Consider the following 17,980-nt stretch of genomic DNA (forward strand, 5'->3'; position numbering starts at 1 on the left):
TGTGTATTATGGTTAATTCAATTTACAACAAAATATTATTAATTACCTAAGATTATTTCAATGCACAAAATTCATAATGTACATAACCGTACAACCTTTGCAACAAGAAGTTAGCCCCTTTTGGTTCATACAGTTTATCTACATTAGTTAATGTTTGGTTGGGTCTAGTGAATTGTACAAGTTACTATATCTGTGATCTAGTGGTCAAAACGTTTATGTCAACCCCTTATATTATTTTATATTTATTAATCCATGATTTCTTTTCTCAGCATTGCATCTAATAACAAATGCAATTATTATTGATTGATTACCTCTTCATGGTATTTCAACAGAGTAATAACAGTAAAAGGACATTTGGGAAGTTTGAACAAGGTATTCCAAAATAATTTTTAAAGTTGTTTGCCAATCAAGAAAAACACAAAATCATATTAAACTATTTAACCTATTATTCTACTATATTTGCTTCGTTAAAGAGAAACACAAAGATCAAAATAAACATAGCCTTAACCCCATAACTTAAGCCCTTTCCCACTCAGTAGCAAAGAGAAAATGGATTTTGCAAACAATATAAAACCAGAACAACCTACGAGAAACTCGCAGTCTGTTCAGGTTTTATGTTGTTTGCTGCTCATCAGTAATTACGGATTGGAAATGATGCCTTTAAAACTTGAATCGAGTAAGAAAGGTCTTAAATTGAATATAACTTTTTTAGGGACTACACATGCGTGAAAATAGGTATCTAAGTGTACCTTAAACTGGGGCCTTTTGGCTGGGTTAGGGTCCCAGCATATGGATATCAGGTGAGTCAGCCCTTCAGGTGTAGAGGCAGGAATCTCAGGTCTCTTGTTCTTGCGGACCCTTTCCAGGACCTGACAAACAGGGTTGAGAATGTTTAGTTGTAATCAATTCATTTTATATTGCCCTATATAATAAACAATATAGTTACTACAATAAATCATTGAAACAAATGAAATCTCTGCGTGGGTGTCTGAAAGTATATTTCTGTAAGATAAGCTTTGGTAGAGGGCAAAATAATGTATTAAATTAATTAGTTAAAGAGCATAAAAATAAGGATAACTGAGTCAGATTTATCATATCACATTGAAGTGATCCATCATCTTTATTTAATATACACATTAATTGTTTTGAAATTCTACAAAGAGATCTCAATCTCAAAAATGTACAGCATATATGGATTTTATTTATACAATTACCTTAAATACACTCGTTCCTTCATATGGAATATTCCTTGTGAGCATCTCCCAAAGAATGATGGCAAAACTATAGACATCGGACTTGCAGGTTACCTCCCCTTTGTCTAGCAGTTCCGGTGACATCCAGTACAGGGAATTGTTTGTTGTTTGCAACTTTGAACGCTTTTTTGACTTAACACCAGCATCATGCCTGTAATCCATAGAGTTAGAGACTCATACTAGGTCAAGATGAAAAAGATGCCTGCCAAAAAAAAAATAATTTTAACTCCTCAAACTAACAACAAATATGAAAATAGCCACACACACAGTTAATGGTAGATTGTATTGCAAATATCAATTTGCAACTTTAAAACACTTTATCTAAATTTTGGAAGACGTATTGTGGATAAATTTTTAATCATTTAGTCATAAATATAATTGCAATCGTAAATTAGCTTTTTACTAGAATTATAGTCAATATTTTTTTTATAAATGACCCTTGTAAATGAAAATACGGCAAACATAATTTTTTAACAAAGCTCATGACTAAAAACATTGCCTTAACCACTGTTTTATGATCCTTGCACCTGGGAACACAGTTTTCATACTTTTTCTAATAGCCCTCATGCCTAGCATTGTCTAAAACATTTTATGAACAACCCTCAAGTCTGGATATATTGTCTTACAATTTTTTTATTGACCCTCATACCTGAGCTTTGAGAATCCAAAGTCAGCGATCTTTGCCCGGAAGCTCTCACACATAAGCACGTTCATGGACTTCAGATCAAGGTGAAGGACCTCTGGCTTGTGACTGTGCAGGTAGTTCATGCCTGCAGCAATGTCCTTAGCCACCTGGTAGTACATGGCATGGTCCAGCGACTCACTGTAGCACATAGAGTGAGAGTGAACTGTAACCCATTGAGAGTGTGCTTTAGCCCATAGAGATATAGTGTGTGCATGTATTTCATTGACTTTGAGATCTAAAAGATGTAATAAATATAAGCCTCCTTCTAGGAAAATTAATTCATGTGCGTTAAATGTCTTTCCAGATTATCATGTGCAGTCTGCATAGGCTATCAGGGATGACACATTTCGCGTAACTGATTTTTTGCCTGAAAGACACTTCTTTCAAACGAAAAATACAATAACAACTTAGCTGTCCCTTTAGCCCCATTTTCCCACAGCGCACGCTATATGGTTTCTGTCGCATCACTAAGAGATTCTCTTTTTAGATTCTCATTTGGGCAGCATTCTCATTATCTCTTCAAAGACACCACGTTCTGTGTTTTCCAAGAATCATGAGTGTCTATAGAAGCTATGAGTTTTTATGTATTCAAACAAAAGGTATAAACTAATGTGGTCCTTCTAAAAACTATCGGATCAGCAACAAATGTAAGAAGCTAAATATTCTTGTTTTCCATTTTAAATTGTAAATAATACTTTTCAAGCTACTTTGGCAAGTATGGTTTTAAAATTCTGTAATATACAAGAAGAATATATTTAAATATTGGTATGAACATATGATTAAAAAAATAAAAATAATAATAATGATATGATTGATTAACCCTTTGCATGCTGGGAATTTTGTTGTCTGCTAAAATGTCATCTGCTTAATTTCTAAAATTAGCATTTTCTTCGATTTTTTTCAAAGAATATTATCAAAATAGCAAACAGTTTGGATCCTGATGAGATGCCACGTTATGTGGCGTCTCATCTGGATCCAAACTGTTTGCAAAGGCCTTCAAAATTCGGTTCCCGCACTGAAAGGGTTAACACACAGCACCCTACCATTCTGAGCTACGTAAGTAGTTGTGCAAGCTTCCTCGAGACATCAGTTCAAGCACCATCACAGGAAGCTTGCTAGTCGTACACACGCCAATAAGTAGAACAACACGGGGATGTCGCAACTCCTTCAAAAGGCTCACCTGAAACCATGGGAGAAACACAGTATGTTTAAAATATAACATCTCCCTTTATCTGGGATGTCTTATTGAACTTTGTATGATGCAATTTATGTTTCCATGGAAATTTCAAATACCAGGTTGGCATAAATGCTAAGAAACAACAAACTTGTATATGCGTTCAAGTAAGTTATGTTATTGCATCTTTTCTGATGGCATATAATAATACCCCCCAAATATTCTTTTAATGATAAAACAAGGCTTGCCACATGGGCTGACAAACTTTTCTGGCCATAAATTAATGACTTTACTGAACTAGAAAGTGAAAAAAGAGCTTTGCACATCAACATTTATGTAGTGTTTACAAAAATGTATGACCTCTTAAACGATTTCGACCTTTTTATGAGAAGCATTAGAGTTGTACATGACAAGTTATTGAGAAACAGAAACAATCTTAAAAAGCTTCCAAGCATTGTAAACATGCAGAGCAGAAACACAAAATTAATGACCTTTCACCTTGAAGTGTAACCTTGCTCTTACACCAAGAAGAATGGGAATTTCATTTGGTCCTGACAATTAATAATCCTACATGATATGAAGACTCTCCCAGGACTTAAACAATTAGATACTATAAACGTGTAAATGTGTAAAAGACACTGATGACCCATGTTTGGACCTTCTCAAATGCAGTATTGAGATTAGTAAAACATTAAAGACGTACAAACACATGACAACATAAATGACAACAGTACCTCTGCAGCAAAGTAGTTTCTATCCTGTGGTTTAAGTGGCAATCGGAGTTGCTTAACAGCCACCTCAGAACCCTGGTAGTCTCCCTTATACACACACGAGAAAGTGCCCTCCCCTATTTTGTCTGAAAAAATTCAAAAAAAAAATGCAGATAAATTTTCTGGGAAGAAAATGCTGAAGAGATTTTACTGTTCAACAAGATGGCTGTTACATAAAACAACAGTTTCATACCAGGTTATTGTTTCGGATTAAGTACAGGGTCTTCATAAGTTTCATAAACTTAGTACTATTTAGTTATGGCAGGATAGTGCCAGATGTATTTACCCTCCAATTTGAAGATGATGTCTTTCTGGTCCAGTTCCATGCTCGTGAGAGGGTCTGTCTGTCGGGGTCTGTTGGCCTCAAAGTCCCTTTGCCTGCATTAATTATATTGCCTTTGTGTGAAAGTTACCAGTAAAATTGTACTGTAAACACAAAAAAGCAGTTCATTTTATCATTATCTTGAGTGGCATTTACAAAATAACACTCCAAGGGAAAAACTGTGCAGTACTTTAATATATATAAATCATGGACACTTGAAGTACGTACAGAAAACAAAAATATGTGTTAGACAATCTTAAATGACCCTTCTTGGTGCTTGATAGCCCATTTATAAGACAAGGGCAAGGTCGAAGTAAAGGTTGGATGATATAAGTGCACAGGAAATGGTCATAAGTTTACAAAAATGTAAGTATCACTGAGCTGAAGTAAGAGTGTTCATGGTAGACAAAACAGCACAATCTAATTAGCATGTCACTAATGGATTGTTTCAATCATTCCATGTCCAAATTTGAGCAAGGTTAACATGAGATTTGTTATATGAGTGTATTAGGGTTAGACGTAAACAACAACTGATAAGGTATCTGAATGTTGTACCAATTGGCATGGCAGCTTGCCAACATTATTAGGATTAGTAAAGATTCCTTCCGCACAGGCTAATCAAGGACATTACTTTCCGCTTGTATTGCATTTTTGTTTAAAGAAAGGCTCTCCTGCAGTTTATGCAGAAAGTGTTGTCCATGATTAGCCTGTGCACACTGCACAGGCTAATCTGGGATAACACTTTAAGCTCATGCATTTACCTCAGTTCTCCAGGAATAAGGCTATAGTGCATCTGTCAGGAAGAAAGAATGGACAGGACAATTACTATAATTATGCCAATATACTTGGGCAATACAAAAAGGTATGATGTACCTGTTCTGCAAATAGATTTGCTTTTCCTTCCTCATCCCTTCCTGTGTTTCCCTCTTGCTGCCTCTGTTGGCTGTCCCATCATCACCATTTGTACTAGTGTTGTTGTTAACCTGACTTCTGGAGTCATTTGAATTCACCGGAAAGCTCATTGATGACACATCCCTTGAACTTGAAGAAAAAAGGGCTGATCGTGAGGAATTTGTTCTTTCTGAAACAGATATCAAAATCAAGATTATATAATTACCAATCTTAAAATTTTACTTGGTACTCATTTAATGTCGAAATCGTCCAGTATTTGTTAAAAACATCTAAATGCATCATTCAACTGGCTTAAGCTAATACTTAATGTTTGTGTGTGATTAGTTGAGGAATGTGATTGAGCAGTGTCATGCAAAAATGGGCCTTATGACATATCTGAACAGTGCAGCTAACTATATACCATCTGAATCCACATACTCTAAATTGGAGTCAAAATGTCCGCTAATAAGATCACAAAACAATGAATTCCTTTAAAGTGGACAGGGTTGCTCCTGACCAGACTGTCTGATCTCCAAGCTGTTTTTTGGCAATGCTGGCTGTAGATGGCTTAATACCAATTTTTGCATGATGCGACTTGATTAATTTACATCATCAAGCCTAACCTTTTTCAGGATCTGATCTGCTTTCATAGTCTGGCTTGAATCCCTTCAACTCTCTCTCTTTTTCCAACAGCTGCCTCTCAAAATGCTGCAACTGGTCTTGAAGGTCATGAACTAAGGTCAAGGTCATCTCATCTCCACTCATGGCTTGAGACTTCAATCGTTTAATCTGTGACAAAGCAGCATAAAATAGCTTTACAAGAAAAAAACTGAAAATTGACCGTTTAGCACACCAGCCTCACTGCCTGAAAATTCCACCCATCAGCTCATCCTGACTAATCATATTTTCTCCATGACAATTAGAATATTCTGGCTTGTCGCCTGAGAGGATGAGTGTTTTTTTGGTAACATGTTACTCCTTTACATTTCAGATATGCACTTTTATGCGTATGTTGACAATGAAATCTGAGCTCAATGATAGAATTTCAAGTTAGCAGACATTGTAGTGATATGTAACTGTTGTAACTGTTGATGTGCCCTAATCCTCCTTTGTCAAAACAACTTCGCATCCTGAATACTAAACACGAAACAATTATCCTGATAAGGGGTTTAAATATTAAATCTGAAATGTTTTCTTTTTGGAGGATTTCAAACATTTCTTAATTATTTTTGAGAAATTCATAAAATATTCGAAAGGAAAAGGTGCAAACAAAGACGTTAAATCTTCTAACATCACAGACATATGACAGCAAAAGTGTAAACAGATCATAAAACATATCTATGTAACAAAAGGTCATTGTTGATTGAGGCTGAAGTATATCAGCTTAAGTATTTCCAACCCCACACCTTGTGTTGGATATCAAGGACTCGTTCTTCAATCTGTGAGTATGTTGTGCTGCCATCCGTCCTGTAGCCACTCTCTGGCTCTGAGTGACTTTTGTCTCGGTCTGGGTTGCTGACGATCTTGTACGTAGATAACACTGGGCGATCTAGAAAAGTATACAACAGGAAACTTATGGGATGGAATTTGTAACATTTTGCAGATTAAAAAATTATGTTGTTCCTGCAGACAATTTCAGATAATTAAGTACCTGAGTGAAATCTTCAGATAATAAGATTATTATTATGTTAACAAACTAATTAAGAAAGTAACTTATCATTTCTTCTTGTAGGGATAATCTGTGTGCAGTAAATTTCAGCAAAATACAGTAATCAAAAGGCTTTAAGACCCTTGACTCTGAAATGAGGATATGCACTCTTTAAAAATCTTAAATAATTCTAAAAACACACTATCAATGTTCAGAGATGATACTCTAATGCGGTTTATTGTTTGTGTCATGTATGACAGTGGTACTGTTTGTTGAATGAACATTCACAAATATTGTATTTTTATCAGCAAATTATTGCTTTTGTATTTTGCTTCTTTTGATATTTAATCCTTCAGTAATGAAATCATTGGTAATCAAGTGCACCAAGCTGTCTATGTACACCAGCTGTCCAGGTTCGCACAGACTACATCAATGTTTTCGTGAATACTGCGTAAGTAAATATTACAAACTGTTTATTTCAGATAAGCCAAGGCTGGTAAGCTAAGATAGAAGAGTGCAGATGTATGCAGTTGGTCATGAAATAATTTCTACAGCTATTGACTAGCAATTTACAACTAAATTGTGTAAACATATTCGGAAAAAAAAGATGATTAAGAAAATATTACTTTAAATGGCATAGGCAAATGAATGATTTTATGCTTTAAAGTAAAGTGATGGAAAAATAAAACATAAATAGGCAAATATAAAACAGTAACAAACTGATGTCGACGGAAGAGTGAAGTTCTTGCTGTCTTCTAGCAGACTGTCTGAGAATCCGTCTGTTAGAAAGCTGTGACTTTCTCACGTCAGATCTTGGCTCTAATACCTGAGTTCTGTTGATGCTATGGCTCCTGTGAGGATCTACAAATAAACAAAACTGCACAGTTAAAATAAGTGTACATGAAGGAATAGTTTAATCCATCTATAATTCAACCAATTTTTAACATTCTTTAATTGCCCCCCCCCCCCGCCCCCCCCCCCCCAAAAAAAAAAACAGCAGCAGCAGTCTCCACAGTGTGTATTTTAACCTTTTTTTAATTGACCCCACCCCACAAAACAGCAGCAGTCATCACTATGCATTTTAACTTTAAATAACACCCCAATACTGCTTATTTGCAACCTGCTGTGGGGATCCTTATCTTTTCAGCTCAATACATGGCTACCGACTAGGTACTGTGAACATCAGATTACTACCAAAATGACTTATTATGTTTATTTTGAATTGTTCATTTCAAAGTACAACCTATCAAACACAGAGTATAGAATCTAATAATCCAGCTCAGTAAACTAGACACAGCAGTAAATATTTGATTGTTTACACCTTCAACAGCACATACAATTAAAACAGAAATTATTTTCACCTTAAATGTCAATAAAACATTAGTATTATCAATATCATTATTATTATTTATTGTTATTAAAATGATTAACAATACACATCAGACATTACACACTAAATCTGAAATAAAATACTTCATTATTGAAATCCTCCACAGCCATGTTTCAGCCAGTCAGTTAGAGACAAGCTTATGCTAAGAGATTATATGGCGGGCCAATATACTGTTAGAGACATAGATGTTATCTACATCTCTGATACTTTGTATTATTACAAATATGCCCACTGGAATAGCACATGGAAAGAGGATAAAGATTCCATAAACAAGTCCTTGAATAAGAACTCAAGTAATGACTACTTTTGCAAAATGTAAACAGAAAATATATTTGTACATGTTAATGTATTATCATTTAATAACATACACACACAAAGAAGGATAATCAGAAGAAATCACTCATAATAAGAATTTGAACAAAAATGTAACAGATTAAATGCTTAAAAAGAAAAATTCGAAAACAGTTAAAATCCTTGGGTTCATGAATAGCAATTATTATTTGTATACAAGTTAATGTTGCAATTGCTTTTCGTAGCTAGGAAATAAAAACCTACTCCTTTGAATAGGTTAAACTAAATCTGCTATCTAAAGACTACATCAAACTTCAAAGAAAGTACCTCAAATTGACTTACTAAATTTGGATCAATCACATCATTCACCACAAATCTAGCTATAATGCTGCGATAATCTTGCTTCAGAGTTTTTCATAATTTGAGCTGCCTCATGCAAAAATGGGTCTAGATTAACATGTGGTTAGCGCTATTTCCGACCAGCACCTCTGTTATGCTATGTTTCATTATTTTGGTAGTGGCATGTTCAGTTAATCTTTCAATAAAAACTTAACAGCTGGAAATTGCAGATATAATTCAAATGTTGACCCAACTTTCATGACTCTTATTATTATGTTAACTGGTAGAAGTGCTGGGACGGAGACATACTCCGATCCTCATATTATGCAGCCTCAGGCGTGGATGGACCTCATAAACCTCGAAAATACACACAATGGTCTCATTTGAAAATAGTGAAGCTCTTGACCAGATTGGGCAAATGCGCAGGCTGGTCTGGAGCTATACTGGACTCATATGGCATTAAAGCCATTTTTGCATGATATGGCTCATTTTATTTTGCCTAGCATTTAGCGCACACAAATCAGAGTCAATCATATGAATCACACATGAGCTAAGGATTAGCAGCTGCTATTGAGAAATGTGTTTTAATCATGATTATGCCACAAAAAGCAAGCCTACAACATCTTCATATATCAAAAGTTGTCCTACTTAGTGCCGGGCTTTTTTTCCTTTTGTGAGAATTGCTGTTTTTCACAATATTTTGGGAAATTCGAGACTCACATTTTCACAACTTCAAGAAGTTCGCAACTCAAATTTTCACCATTTTAGAAAGTTCGCTTATTTTTTCACAATTTTGAATAGTTCATGATTCATTTTTTCACAAAATGGGGGGCCAAGGCCCCTTCACAAAAACAGGAAAAAAAGCCCTGTACTGAATAATCAATTAAATTGCTTTCACAGTGAACTAAGATAAACAAGAGCACCGCATAACGGGTGCCAACGCTCGGCTGCGAAAGCTTGTCAGAATTGTTTTTTTGTTTTTTTTAGAGGTCACAGTGACCTTGACCTTTGACCTAGTGACCCAAAACTGGGTGTGGCGTGTAGAACTCATCAAGGTGCATCTACATATTAAGTTTCAAAGTTGTAGGTGGAAGCACTTTGAATTTAGAGCAAATGTTAAGGTTTTAGCACGACGCCTACGGCGGACGGCTGACGACAAGCTGGCTATGACAATACCTTGTTTTTTTTTCTGAAAACAGCCCAGCTAAAAATAAATAAAACACGCTATTATTGGTCACTGCTGAATTTTGAGACACAGCAGTAGAAGTATTTCATTAAAATTCAAATGTTATTGTACTTTTTATTGCTGTTTACACATGTGTATAAACTATTTAAAACATTTCAATTGTTTGTTTTTAGCACACACACACAAATAAAATAAATAATTGTACAGAATAATCAAATATTGCATAAAATCGTTTGTATAAAATTTGGTAACTAAACATTTACATTTCTAGCCAAGACCCTTACTGATTGGAGGCAGAACATAAATAATAGTTGGCGTGCTTTGACTCTCTCTCTTGACTGTAATAAAACACATTTTATAACTTTCCAAAATGCCAGATTTGTCCTGGACATGTTCAATATTTACAATATAATTATCATAACTAGAACTTGTGAGAGTTGTGACAATACCCCCTGGTGCTGCATGTTTTGGGATATAGCAAGTTGTATAAAAAATGCATCCTTGATCACGGCAATTTTGACCAAAACTTGACCTTGAGGTGTCAGTGAAAAAGGTATAGAAGTTATTTTCTCATCTAAGTGAAAAAATGTAGAGCGTCTGCAGACAAGTTTGTGTCAACTCTAAGTTGCAAAAAGAGGCATTTACACAACTTAATATCGTAAGAAACAATGCCTACATGCTTATATGTTGAACATTGAAAAAAGTAAGAGAAGGGCTGGCAAACAGACAGATGCACAGACGGACCGACAGACAGACTTGCATGGTGAATGCAGTGTACTCTCTTTACTTTGCAATGGTGTATATAATTAAAAACAAAGAATAAAGATTAAAAGAAAAGAGTTTATGTTAGTAAATAGCTCAAAATATGAAAGGTGACAGTATAAAGACGGATTAAGCAAAAAAGAATGTATTGCATGAATTTAAACAACTGCAAAACTAATGTTTGATTAAAAAAAAAGAGTTTAAGTCCTACCAGAATGGTTTGACTGGTTTGGTGCGGATAGAATGTTGACTGTGACCAGACTTTCCAAAGTGTCGTCTGCATCCCTGTCTGACTCTTCTGCTTCTTCATGTACGTCTTCTTCATGTGCTGCATTTTCAATGGCCATCATCTGAAACGGCCATAACAATTTTTTAGTTCTTGTATCGAATTGCATACTACAGACTGCAAATGTGCCGCAATTGAAAAACAATATTTGGATATAATTAGAGGCGGGCTGAAGGCACAAAATAAAAAAGTAATGGTGTACATATTTGTTTTACATTTCTGAAAAACACATCCAGCTTATTATGCTGTTATTCGTTAAAACAAGAGCACCGCATAATGGGTGCCAACGCTCGGCTGCGGGTGCATTTTTGAATAAATAAAAGCTTGTCAGATTTTTTTTTGTATTTTTTTAGAGGTCACAGTGACCTTGACCTAGTGACCCAAATATGGGTGTGGCATGTAGAAGTCATCAAGGTGCAGCTACATATGAAGTTTCAAAGTTGTAGGTGGAAGCACTTTGATTTAAGAGCCAATGTTCAAAACCTTGACAAAATTATAAGGTTTTAGCACTATGCGGACGACACAACACGACGAGCTGGCTATGACAATACCTCGGGTTTTCTCTGAAAACAGCCGAGCTAAAAATAACCCGTGTAATCCTTAAATATATATGCTTAAGAATTATTACTGGAAAAAACAACTCTGCCTGGTAAAAAATTGGATGCAGAGCAAAATGGACCATGGGGGCACCTAAATTTCATGTTACTAATTTTAAAAACAGAAAATACTATAAACATCTTATTAAAATATTTTAGCCTAATTTATTAGATAATTATTAAACCCAGTGTCTGATGTTCAGATCGTGTTTAATCACAACTGAAAGCTTTCTTTAGAGATGTTTTTTTATCACTATCAAAGGTTCTTTAAAATGACTTTTGTACCTACTTAATTTCATAGAGCTAGTGACCTTGAGCTGTTTATCTTAAAATTGATAAGCTTTCGTTTTCCTCCCGAGTAACCATCATTCCAATTTGCAAAGTTGCATGCCTGAGGATTCCCTAGATATCATGCTGAAAAAATGAACAACAGACAGACAAAACAACTGACCGACAGGTGTAATTCCATATATCCCCACTTCTTCTATGGCGGGCAAAATGTATTACCGCATTATGTTTTTTATTCAGTTACACCTGCACAGACTCAATGCTCAATTGTGTTTGAATGGAGCAAAGAGAGCTCTACAGTTTCATGTACCTGTTTTACCCGTTCCCTATGAAGATGTTTGGCCGCCATTTCGTCTCGTTTCCTTTTTCTGTCGTCCCAGTTCTCAACCCCGGGCCCTTCACCATGGTGATCCCTTGGATGCAGCTCCTCAAATCTCTTGGCCGCTGCTTGGACCCCTGCAGCACCAAGAAATGAACCTTTTTGGGGAAACTCAGCATAATTCATGTGCAACAGATTAGCCTGTGAAATCCACACATGCTAATCAGGGACAACGCTTCCACTTTCATGGATATCTTTTTGTAAAATGGAGGTCTCTTCTTAACACAAATACAGTCTAGGCGGAAAGTTAAGTTTGCACAGACTAAAATCTGGGACTGCACACTATGCACTTGAATTCAGCACAGTTTTCTCAGAACAATGCTCAATCTGCAAAACCACCTTAGTATCAGAATGAGGGGCAATCTGAAGGTTTAAGACAAGAGCACCGCCTTGCGGGTGCAGACCGCTCATCTATTTTCTTTTTAAAGGTGAAGGGACTCTCATTTTCAATCACAAAGGAGGGAGGAGTGGAGTGAAGAGGGGTGTATAGTGTGGGGTTGTGGACATTTATTACATTATCTTCCAAAAAAGCGAAAAAAAAAAAAAAAAAAAAAAAAATCGGGGGGGGGGGGGGTATAGTGTGAGGGTGTGGTGATAATTTGTGAGATGATCTTAAAAAAAAAAAAAAAAAAAAAAAAAAAAATCAAAAAAAAAATTTGGGGGGGGGGGTGGGGGGGGTGGGGTGGGGGTATAGTGTGAGGGTGTGGTGGTCATTTGTGAGATGATCTTATAAAAAAAAAAAAAAAAAAAAAAAAATTAGGGGGGGGGGGGAGGGGGGGGGGGGAGGGGGGGGAGGGCACGGGGGATGGTTTGGGTGAAGTCTATTGTGGTATGTCAGGTAAGAGTAGTTTCATCAAAGTATCAATCAAATCTAATCATAAATAAAGAAGTTATGGCAATTTTAGCAAAATTTAATAATTTGACCTTGAGAGTCAAGGTCATTCAAAGGTCAAAGTAAAATTCAAGTTGCCAGGTACAGTAACCTCATGATAGCATGTAAGTATTTGAAGTTTGAAAGCAATAGCCTTGATACTTCGAGTGGATCGAAACACAAAATTTAACCATATATTAAAAGTTACTAAGTCAAAAAAGGGCCATAATTCCGTAACAATGACAACCAGAGTTATGCAACTTGTCCTTTTACTGTACCCTTATGATAGTTTGTGAGTGTTCCAAGTATGAAAGCAATATCTATGATACTTTAGGGGTAAAGTGACCAAAACATAAATCTTAACCAAATTTTCAATTTTCTAAGTATAAAGGGCCCATAATTCCGTCCAAATGCCAGTCAGAGTTACATAACTTTGCCTGCACCGTCCCCTTATGATAGTTCATAAATCTTGCAAGTATGAAAGCAATAGCTTTGATACTGTAGGAATAAAGTGGACCTAAACACAAAACTTAATCAAATTTTCAATTTTCTAAGTATAAAAAGGGCACATAATTCTGTCAAAATGCCAGTCAGAGTTACATTACTTTGCCTGCACAGTCCCCTTATGATAGTTAGTAAGTGTTGCAAGTATGAAAGCAATAGCTTTGATGCTTAAGGAATAAAATGGACCTAAACACAAAACTTAACCAAAATTGTCAATTTTCTAAGTATAAAAAGGGCACATAATTCTGTCAAAATGCATGCCAGAGTTATCTAACTTTGCCTGCCCAGTCCCCTCATGATAGTAAGTAAGTGTACCAAGTTTGAATGCAATAGCATTGATACTTACTGAGAAAAGTGGAACTAAACGCAAAACTTAACCAAAATTTGCAATTTTTTAAGTACAAAAAGGGCACATAATTCTGTCAAAATGCACGCCAGAGTTATCTAACTTTGCCTGCCTAGTCCCCTCATGATAGTAAGTAAGTGTACCAAGTTTGAATGCAATAGCATTGATACTTTCTGAGAAAAGTGGACCTAAACGCAAAACTTAACCGGACGCCGACGCCAACGCCAACGCCAACGCCAACGCCAACGCCAACGCCGACGCCAAGGTGATGACAATAGCTCATAATTTTTTTTCAAAAAATAGATGAGCTAAAAAGGAAAGTTTATCTCTTTCCTCAATACAAAGGTTAAAATGTGCTTCTTCTGAAAAAGTTATTTCAATCTGTTGTCTTACAACTTACATGCTTTTTGAAATTTTTGCTTAAAGTGATAGAGTTCCTCAATTGAGTGAATAAACTGCTAATATTCTCAGATATGACTTGTACTGGTACCATTCTCAAGGCAGTGAGGAAATACATGTACACTGTTGTAGCACAAAGGTTGAGAAATGATCTACCACTCATAGTTTACCATAGCTATTTCACAATAAGCAATGGAATATAGATCTTGTGTTCAGATTCTAGGTTACAATAAACATTTACAGTTTTTGGATGCTGATTTTATTGTGGATCTAATATAGAATAAGAAAAAGACATGGTGTGTTCTTTAAACACATTACATCATGTGCAAATCTTACCTTCCAAAGCCTTTCTTTTCACCGCATCGGCAGACCTACTTCGTGACCTGGTAACCTTGACTTCCTTTTTATCATCAGTTTTGTTGCCCTTTTTGTCCCCTTGACCTTTCGAACTGACCCTCGACACAGATGCACTTCTTGGTCGAATTAAAACACCTTTAGTTGGCTTACCTTCCAAGTGACTCAACTTTGAAGAAGGTTTCTGAGATGCACTAGAATTACTTCTCTTCAATTTTTGCTGGTTTTCTTCTGTTTTGGACTGGTTAACAGGTTTTCCAGTCGGTTTTGAACTGGGTGGCTTTTTTTCGGCATGTTTGGCACTACTAGACTTTGTGTTGGCAGCAAAAGACGGGGTAGATTGTCCGTTTCTGGCAGAGAAATCAGGGCTACTCGAAACATTTGACAATCTACTGCTGCTTCTATGTTCCTCCTCTCTGTGCTTTGAATCAGTCCAATCTTTGTGTTCTCTTTCACCAACGTGCTTGAGATTCCCAGGTTTAGAATCCAATATATTTTCACACTCATCGCTCTTCCATTCCATTGAACTTGATTCCAGCCTTCCCACTCGGCTTTTGCTAAAACTGTCCCGCTCTTGAGCAGATTTCCGTACTGACTGACTTTTCAAATTTTGAATACCCTTTAGAATTTTATCAAGAGCACCAAAAGCTGTGATACCCATGTCATGTAACTGAGCCGCTGACATGAACTCCAAGTCTAACAAATCAATATGATTCTCCGCAAATATTCTCACATACTTATCAACATCAGGAATCTGCAGACCTTTCAACCAAAATTCAACTTCAGTGTTACACTGTTTGGATGCTGCAAAAGGACTAACATTAAAAGTGTTTCTGTTAACAGGAGAGTCAATCTGCCTTGTTAAGCTCTGACCACTCAAACCAAACACATCTCGTACTTCTGGCTGAATATTTTGTCTGTTGAAGTCCACAATGGAACATGGTAACTTTTGTCCATCTAAGCTTTTGTTGGTGGTCCCAGACTGAACAAGAATTTTTGTACCATCAACAACGTAACATTCTGTGCCGCTATCTGAAAAGTTACTTGCCAAACCCAATCTTATTTGACCATTCACTGGATCAATGAAAATTTCAGTGGGCTCAGGTGGTTGAGTTTGGAAAATGTTTGACTGGCGACTACTTGGTGTTTGGTCCCCATTTGTATGCAACTCTGGTTTTCTTGCAGCAAATGTGAGTCCAAACGGTTTTGCAACTGTCTGAGTTTCTGCAATGATGTCATTAGTTTCTAAACCAACCTGAACGCCATTATTATACTCTGTAAGACTTTTAGCTACTGATGACTTTTTAACAGTAGCTGAAGACTTTTTTGCCAAATGTAAGTCATGTCTTGATTTTCGTGCAGATGAATTGTCAGGTTTTACACTAGATCTGTTTTTATCTCTTGCCTTTAGAGCATTATTTTCATTTTTTATCAAATACTTTTCACTTGTCTTGGCAACTAGTTGTGTTAAATCTGGTTTGTTTTTCTTTACTGAATTACTTCTTTTAAGTCCAGCAGTGTCAAGTTTTGATTCAGCGTTAACTAATTCTACTGGTTGGGACCCATTTGTGACATCATTTGCTCTTGTGTCTGGTACAGATTTAGCTTTTTCAGCCCAGTTTTCACGATGAATAATTCCTGTACTAGCTTTCTTGAGAACTCTAGTTTTTAAGTCGGATAACCTTCTATAATCTATATCACTTCCAATGAATTCAATGTTTAATTTTTCAGTTATTAAATTGATATTAAATGTTTCATCTTTAGGCAAGCTTCTACTTGATTTCCTTGTTTGGCTTCCTATGGACTCGGTTTCATTGTCAATTAAATCTTTGCTAGATTTGTAGGTCCTGATTTTACCTGCGCCCCCATGTTCCCATCTTGATCCACCAATTTCTTTTCTGAAAAATATTTAAAATAAAATGTTATTGGTGAAAAAATTAAAATTCTGTTGAACAAATCCATTGGACCAATATAAAAAAGTGGTCTTCAAAGCTGACTATGTTTGCAGAACCAAGAAAGCATAGACACAGGCCTACACAGATGGGTCAACAACAGTTGCATTCAAGAGAGGGATAGCTGGGGAGTAGGTGCAGTTCCCAGATGGACTGTGGCAGACAGAGGCAATACCAACAGGTCTCCACTACATGCTACAAAGCTGAGGAAGAAGCCTTGATCTTTGCTAAAAACATCATCAGCAGCAAGGTAGACCAAGACTCCCTGATAGTTCCTCGAAAAGATGCTTGGTCAGTCCTGGAAGCAGCCACATCAAACAAACTGCTATGCCTCACAGAAGCAATATAAAACATCAAGTGTTTCAGCATCATAGTAGTCAAATGTTTCCCTCTCACTGTGGATAACACTGAAATGATAAGGCAAAGCTGGGAGTGGGAGAAAACCACCAGAAGGAGTTTAGTCAGTCAGTTTAGAAGAAAAGAACATCATCATCAAAAGCCTGCAAAGATCTTAACAGCTACAGGACAGCTACCATCACCTGCCTGGTCTTGAACACAGGCTCATTTTGCAGACTTGGAACAGGAAAGAATAGACTTAACCAACAGATTAACAAGTGATTGCACCTTGCGCCGTCTCTTAAATGACCCTGTGGAAACAAACAGATTAATACATCCTCCAGGAAAGCTGAGATCACAAAGAGGCGGAGGCTGCCCAGAGGATAATTCATTTCATCCTTACCTCCAGACTCTGTTTTAGAAGCAATCTGAAATAAGGTGTAAAATAAACATTGACTACTGATAATGTCAGGGTGTTAAGATTGTTGTTAGAATAAATTAACAAATATTTTAAAAATACCACAAACCTTAATACCCCCTGCAGACTATTCTGGTCTTCTTCCACATAGTGCTTGTGTATCATGTAGGCCGTTTCTAGCTCTTCAATATCTTTATGCAGTTTGGCATTGCTGTCCACAAGTGATTCATACCTCAAGTACAATGTAAAATGTTTTAGATAGTTACAAATTATAGTTCATTGATACGGGTAAATATTTTAATGCAGATCTAACTAGTAATACATCTTTGAAAATTTATTTAAAACAAGAGCAATGTAAAACAGGTGCCACCGCTCGGCTGCGGGTGCATTTGTGAATAAATGAAAGCTTTTTTTTTTTTTTAGAGGTCACAGTGACCTTGACCTTTGACAAAGTGACCCAAAAATGGGTGTGGTGTGTAAAACTCATCAAAATGCAGCTACATATGAAGTTTCAAAGTTGTAGGTGGAAGCACTTTGATT

At 36.3% G+C, this 17,980-nt stretch overlaps 1 protein-coding gene across 1 annotated transcript in view; it reads right to left on the minus strand.

Moving 5' to 3' along the window:
• Window positions 1-17,980, minus strand: part of LOC127880025 (uncharacterized) — a 30,061-nt gene that overhangs the window by 7,318 nt on the left and 4,763 nt on the right. Inside the window, exons 3-16 of the mRNA XM_052427237.1 lie at window positions 17,550-17,672; window positions 14,717-16,632; window positions 12,192-12,337; window positions 10,923-11,061; window positions 7,464-7,604; window positions 6,502-6,644; window positions 5,719-5,884; window positions 5,078-5,285; window positions 4,169-4,260; window positions 3,847-3,968; window positions 2,982-3,118; window positions 1,903-2,076; window positions 1,215-1,404; window positions 750-869 (exon numbers count right to left, since the gene is read on the minus strand). Coding sequence (XP_052283197.1) covers window positions 750-869; window positions 1,215-1,404; window positions 1,903-2,076; window positions 2,982-3,118; window positions 3,847-3,968; window positions 4,169-4,260; window positions 5,078-5,285; window positions 5,719-5,884; window positions 6,502-6,644; window positions 7,464-7,604; window positions 10,923-11,061; window positions 12,192-12,337; window positions 14,717-16,632; window positions 17,550-17,672 — 3,817 coding nt within the window. The remainder of the gene's footprint in view (window positions 1-749; window positions 870-1,214; window positions 1,405-1,902; window positions 2,077-2,981; window positions 3,119-3,846; window positions 3,969-4,168; window positions 4,261-5,077; window positions 5,286-5,718; window positions 5,885-6,501; window positions 6,645-7,463; window positions 7,605-10,922; window positions 11,062-12,191; window positions 12,338-14,716; window positions 16,633-17,549; window positions 17,673-17,980) is intronic.

This window comes from Dreissena polymorpha, chromosome 4, assembly GCF_020536995.1.
Source record: "Dreissena polymorpha isolate Duluth1 chromosome 4, UMN_Dpol_1.0, whole genome shotgun sequence".
In the NCBI taxonomy this organism is placed as follows: domain Eukaryota; kingdom Metazoa; phylum Mollusca; class Bivalvia; order Myida; family Dreissenidae; genus Dreissena; species Dreissena polymorpha.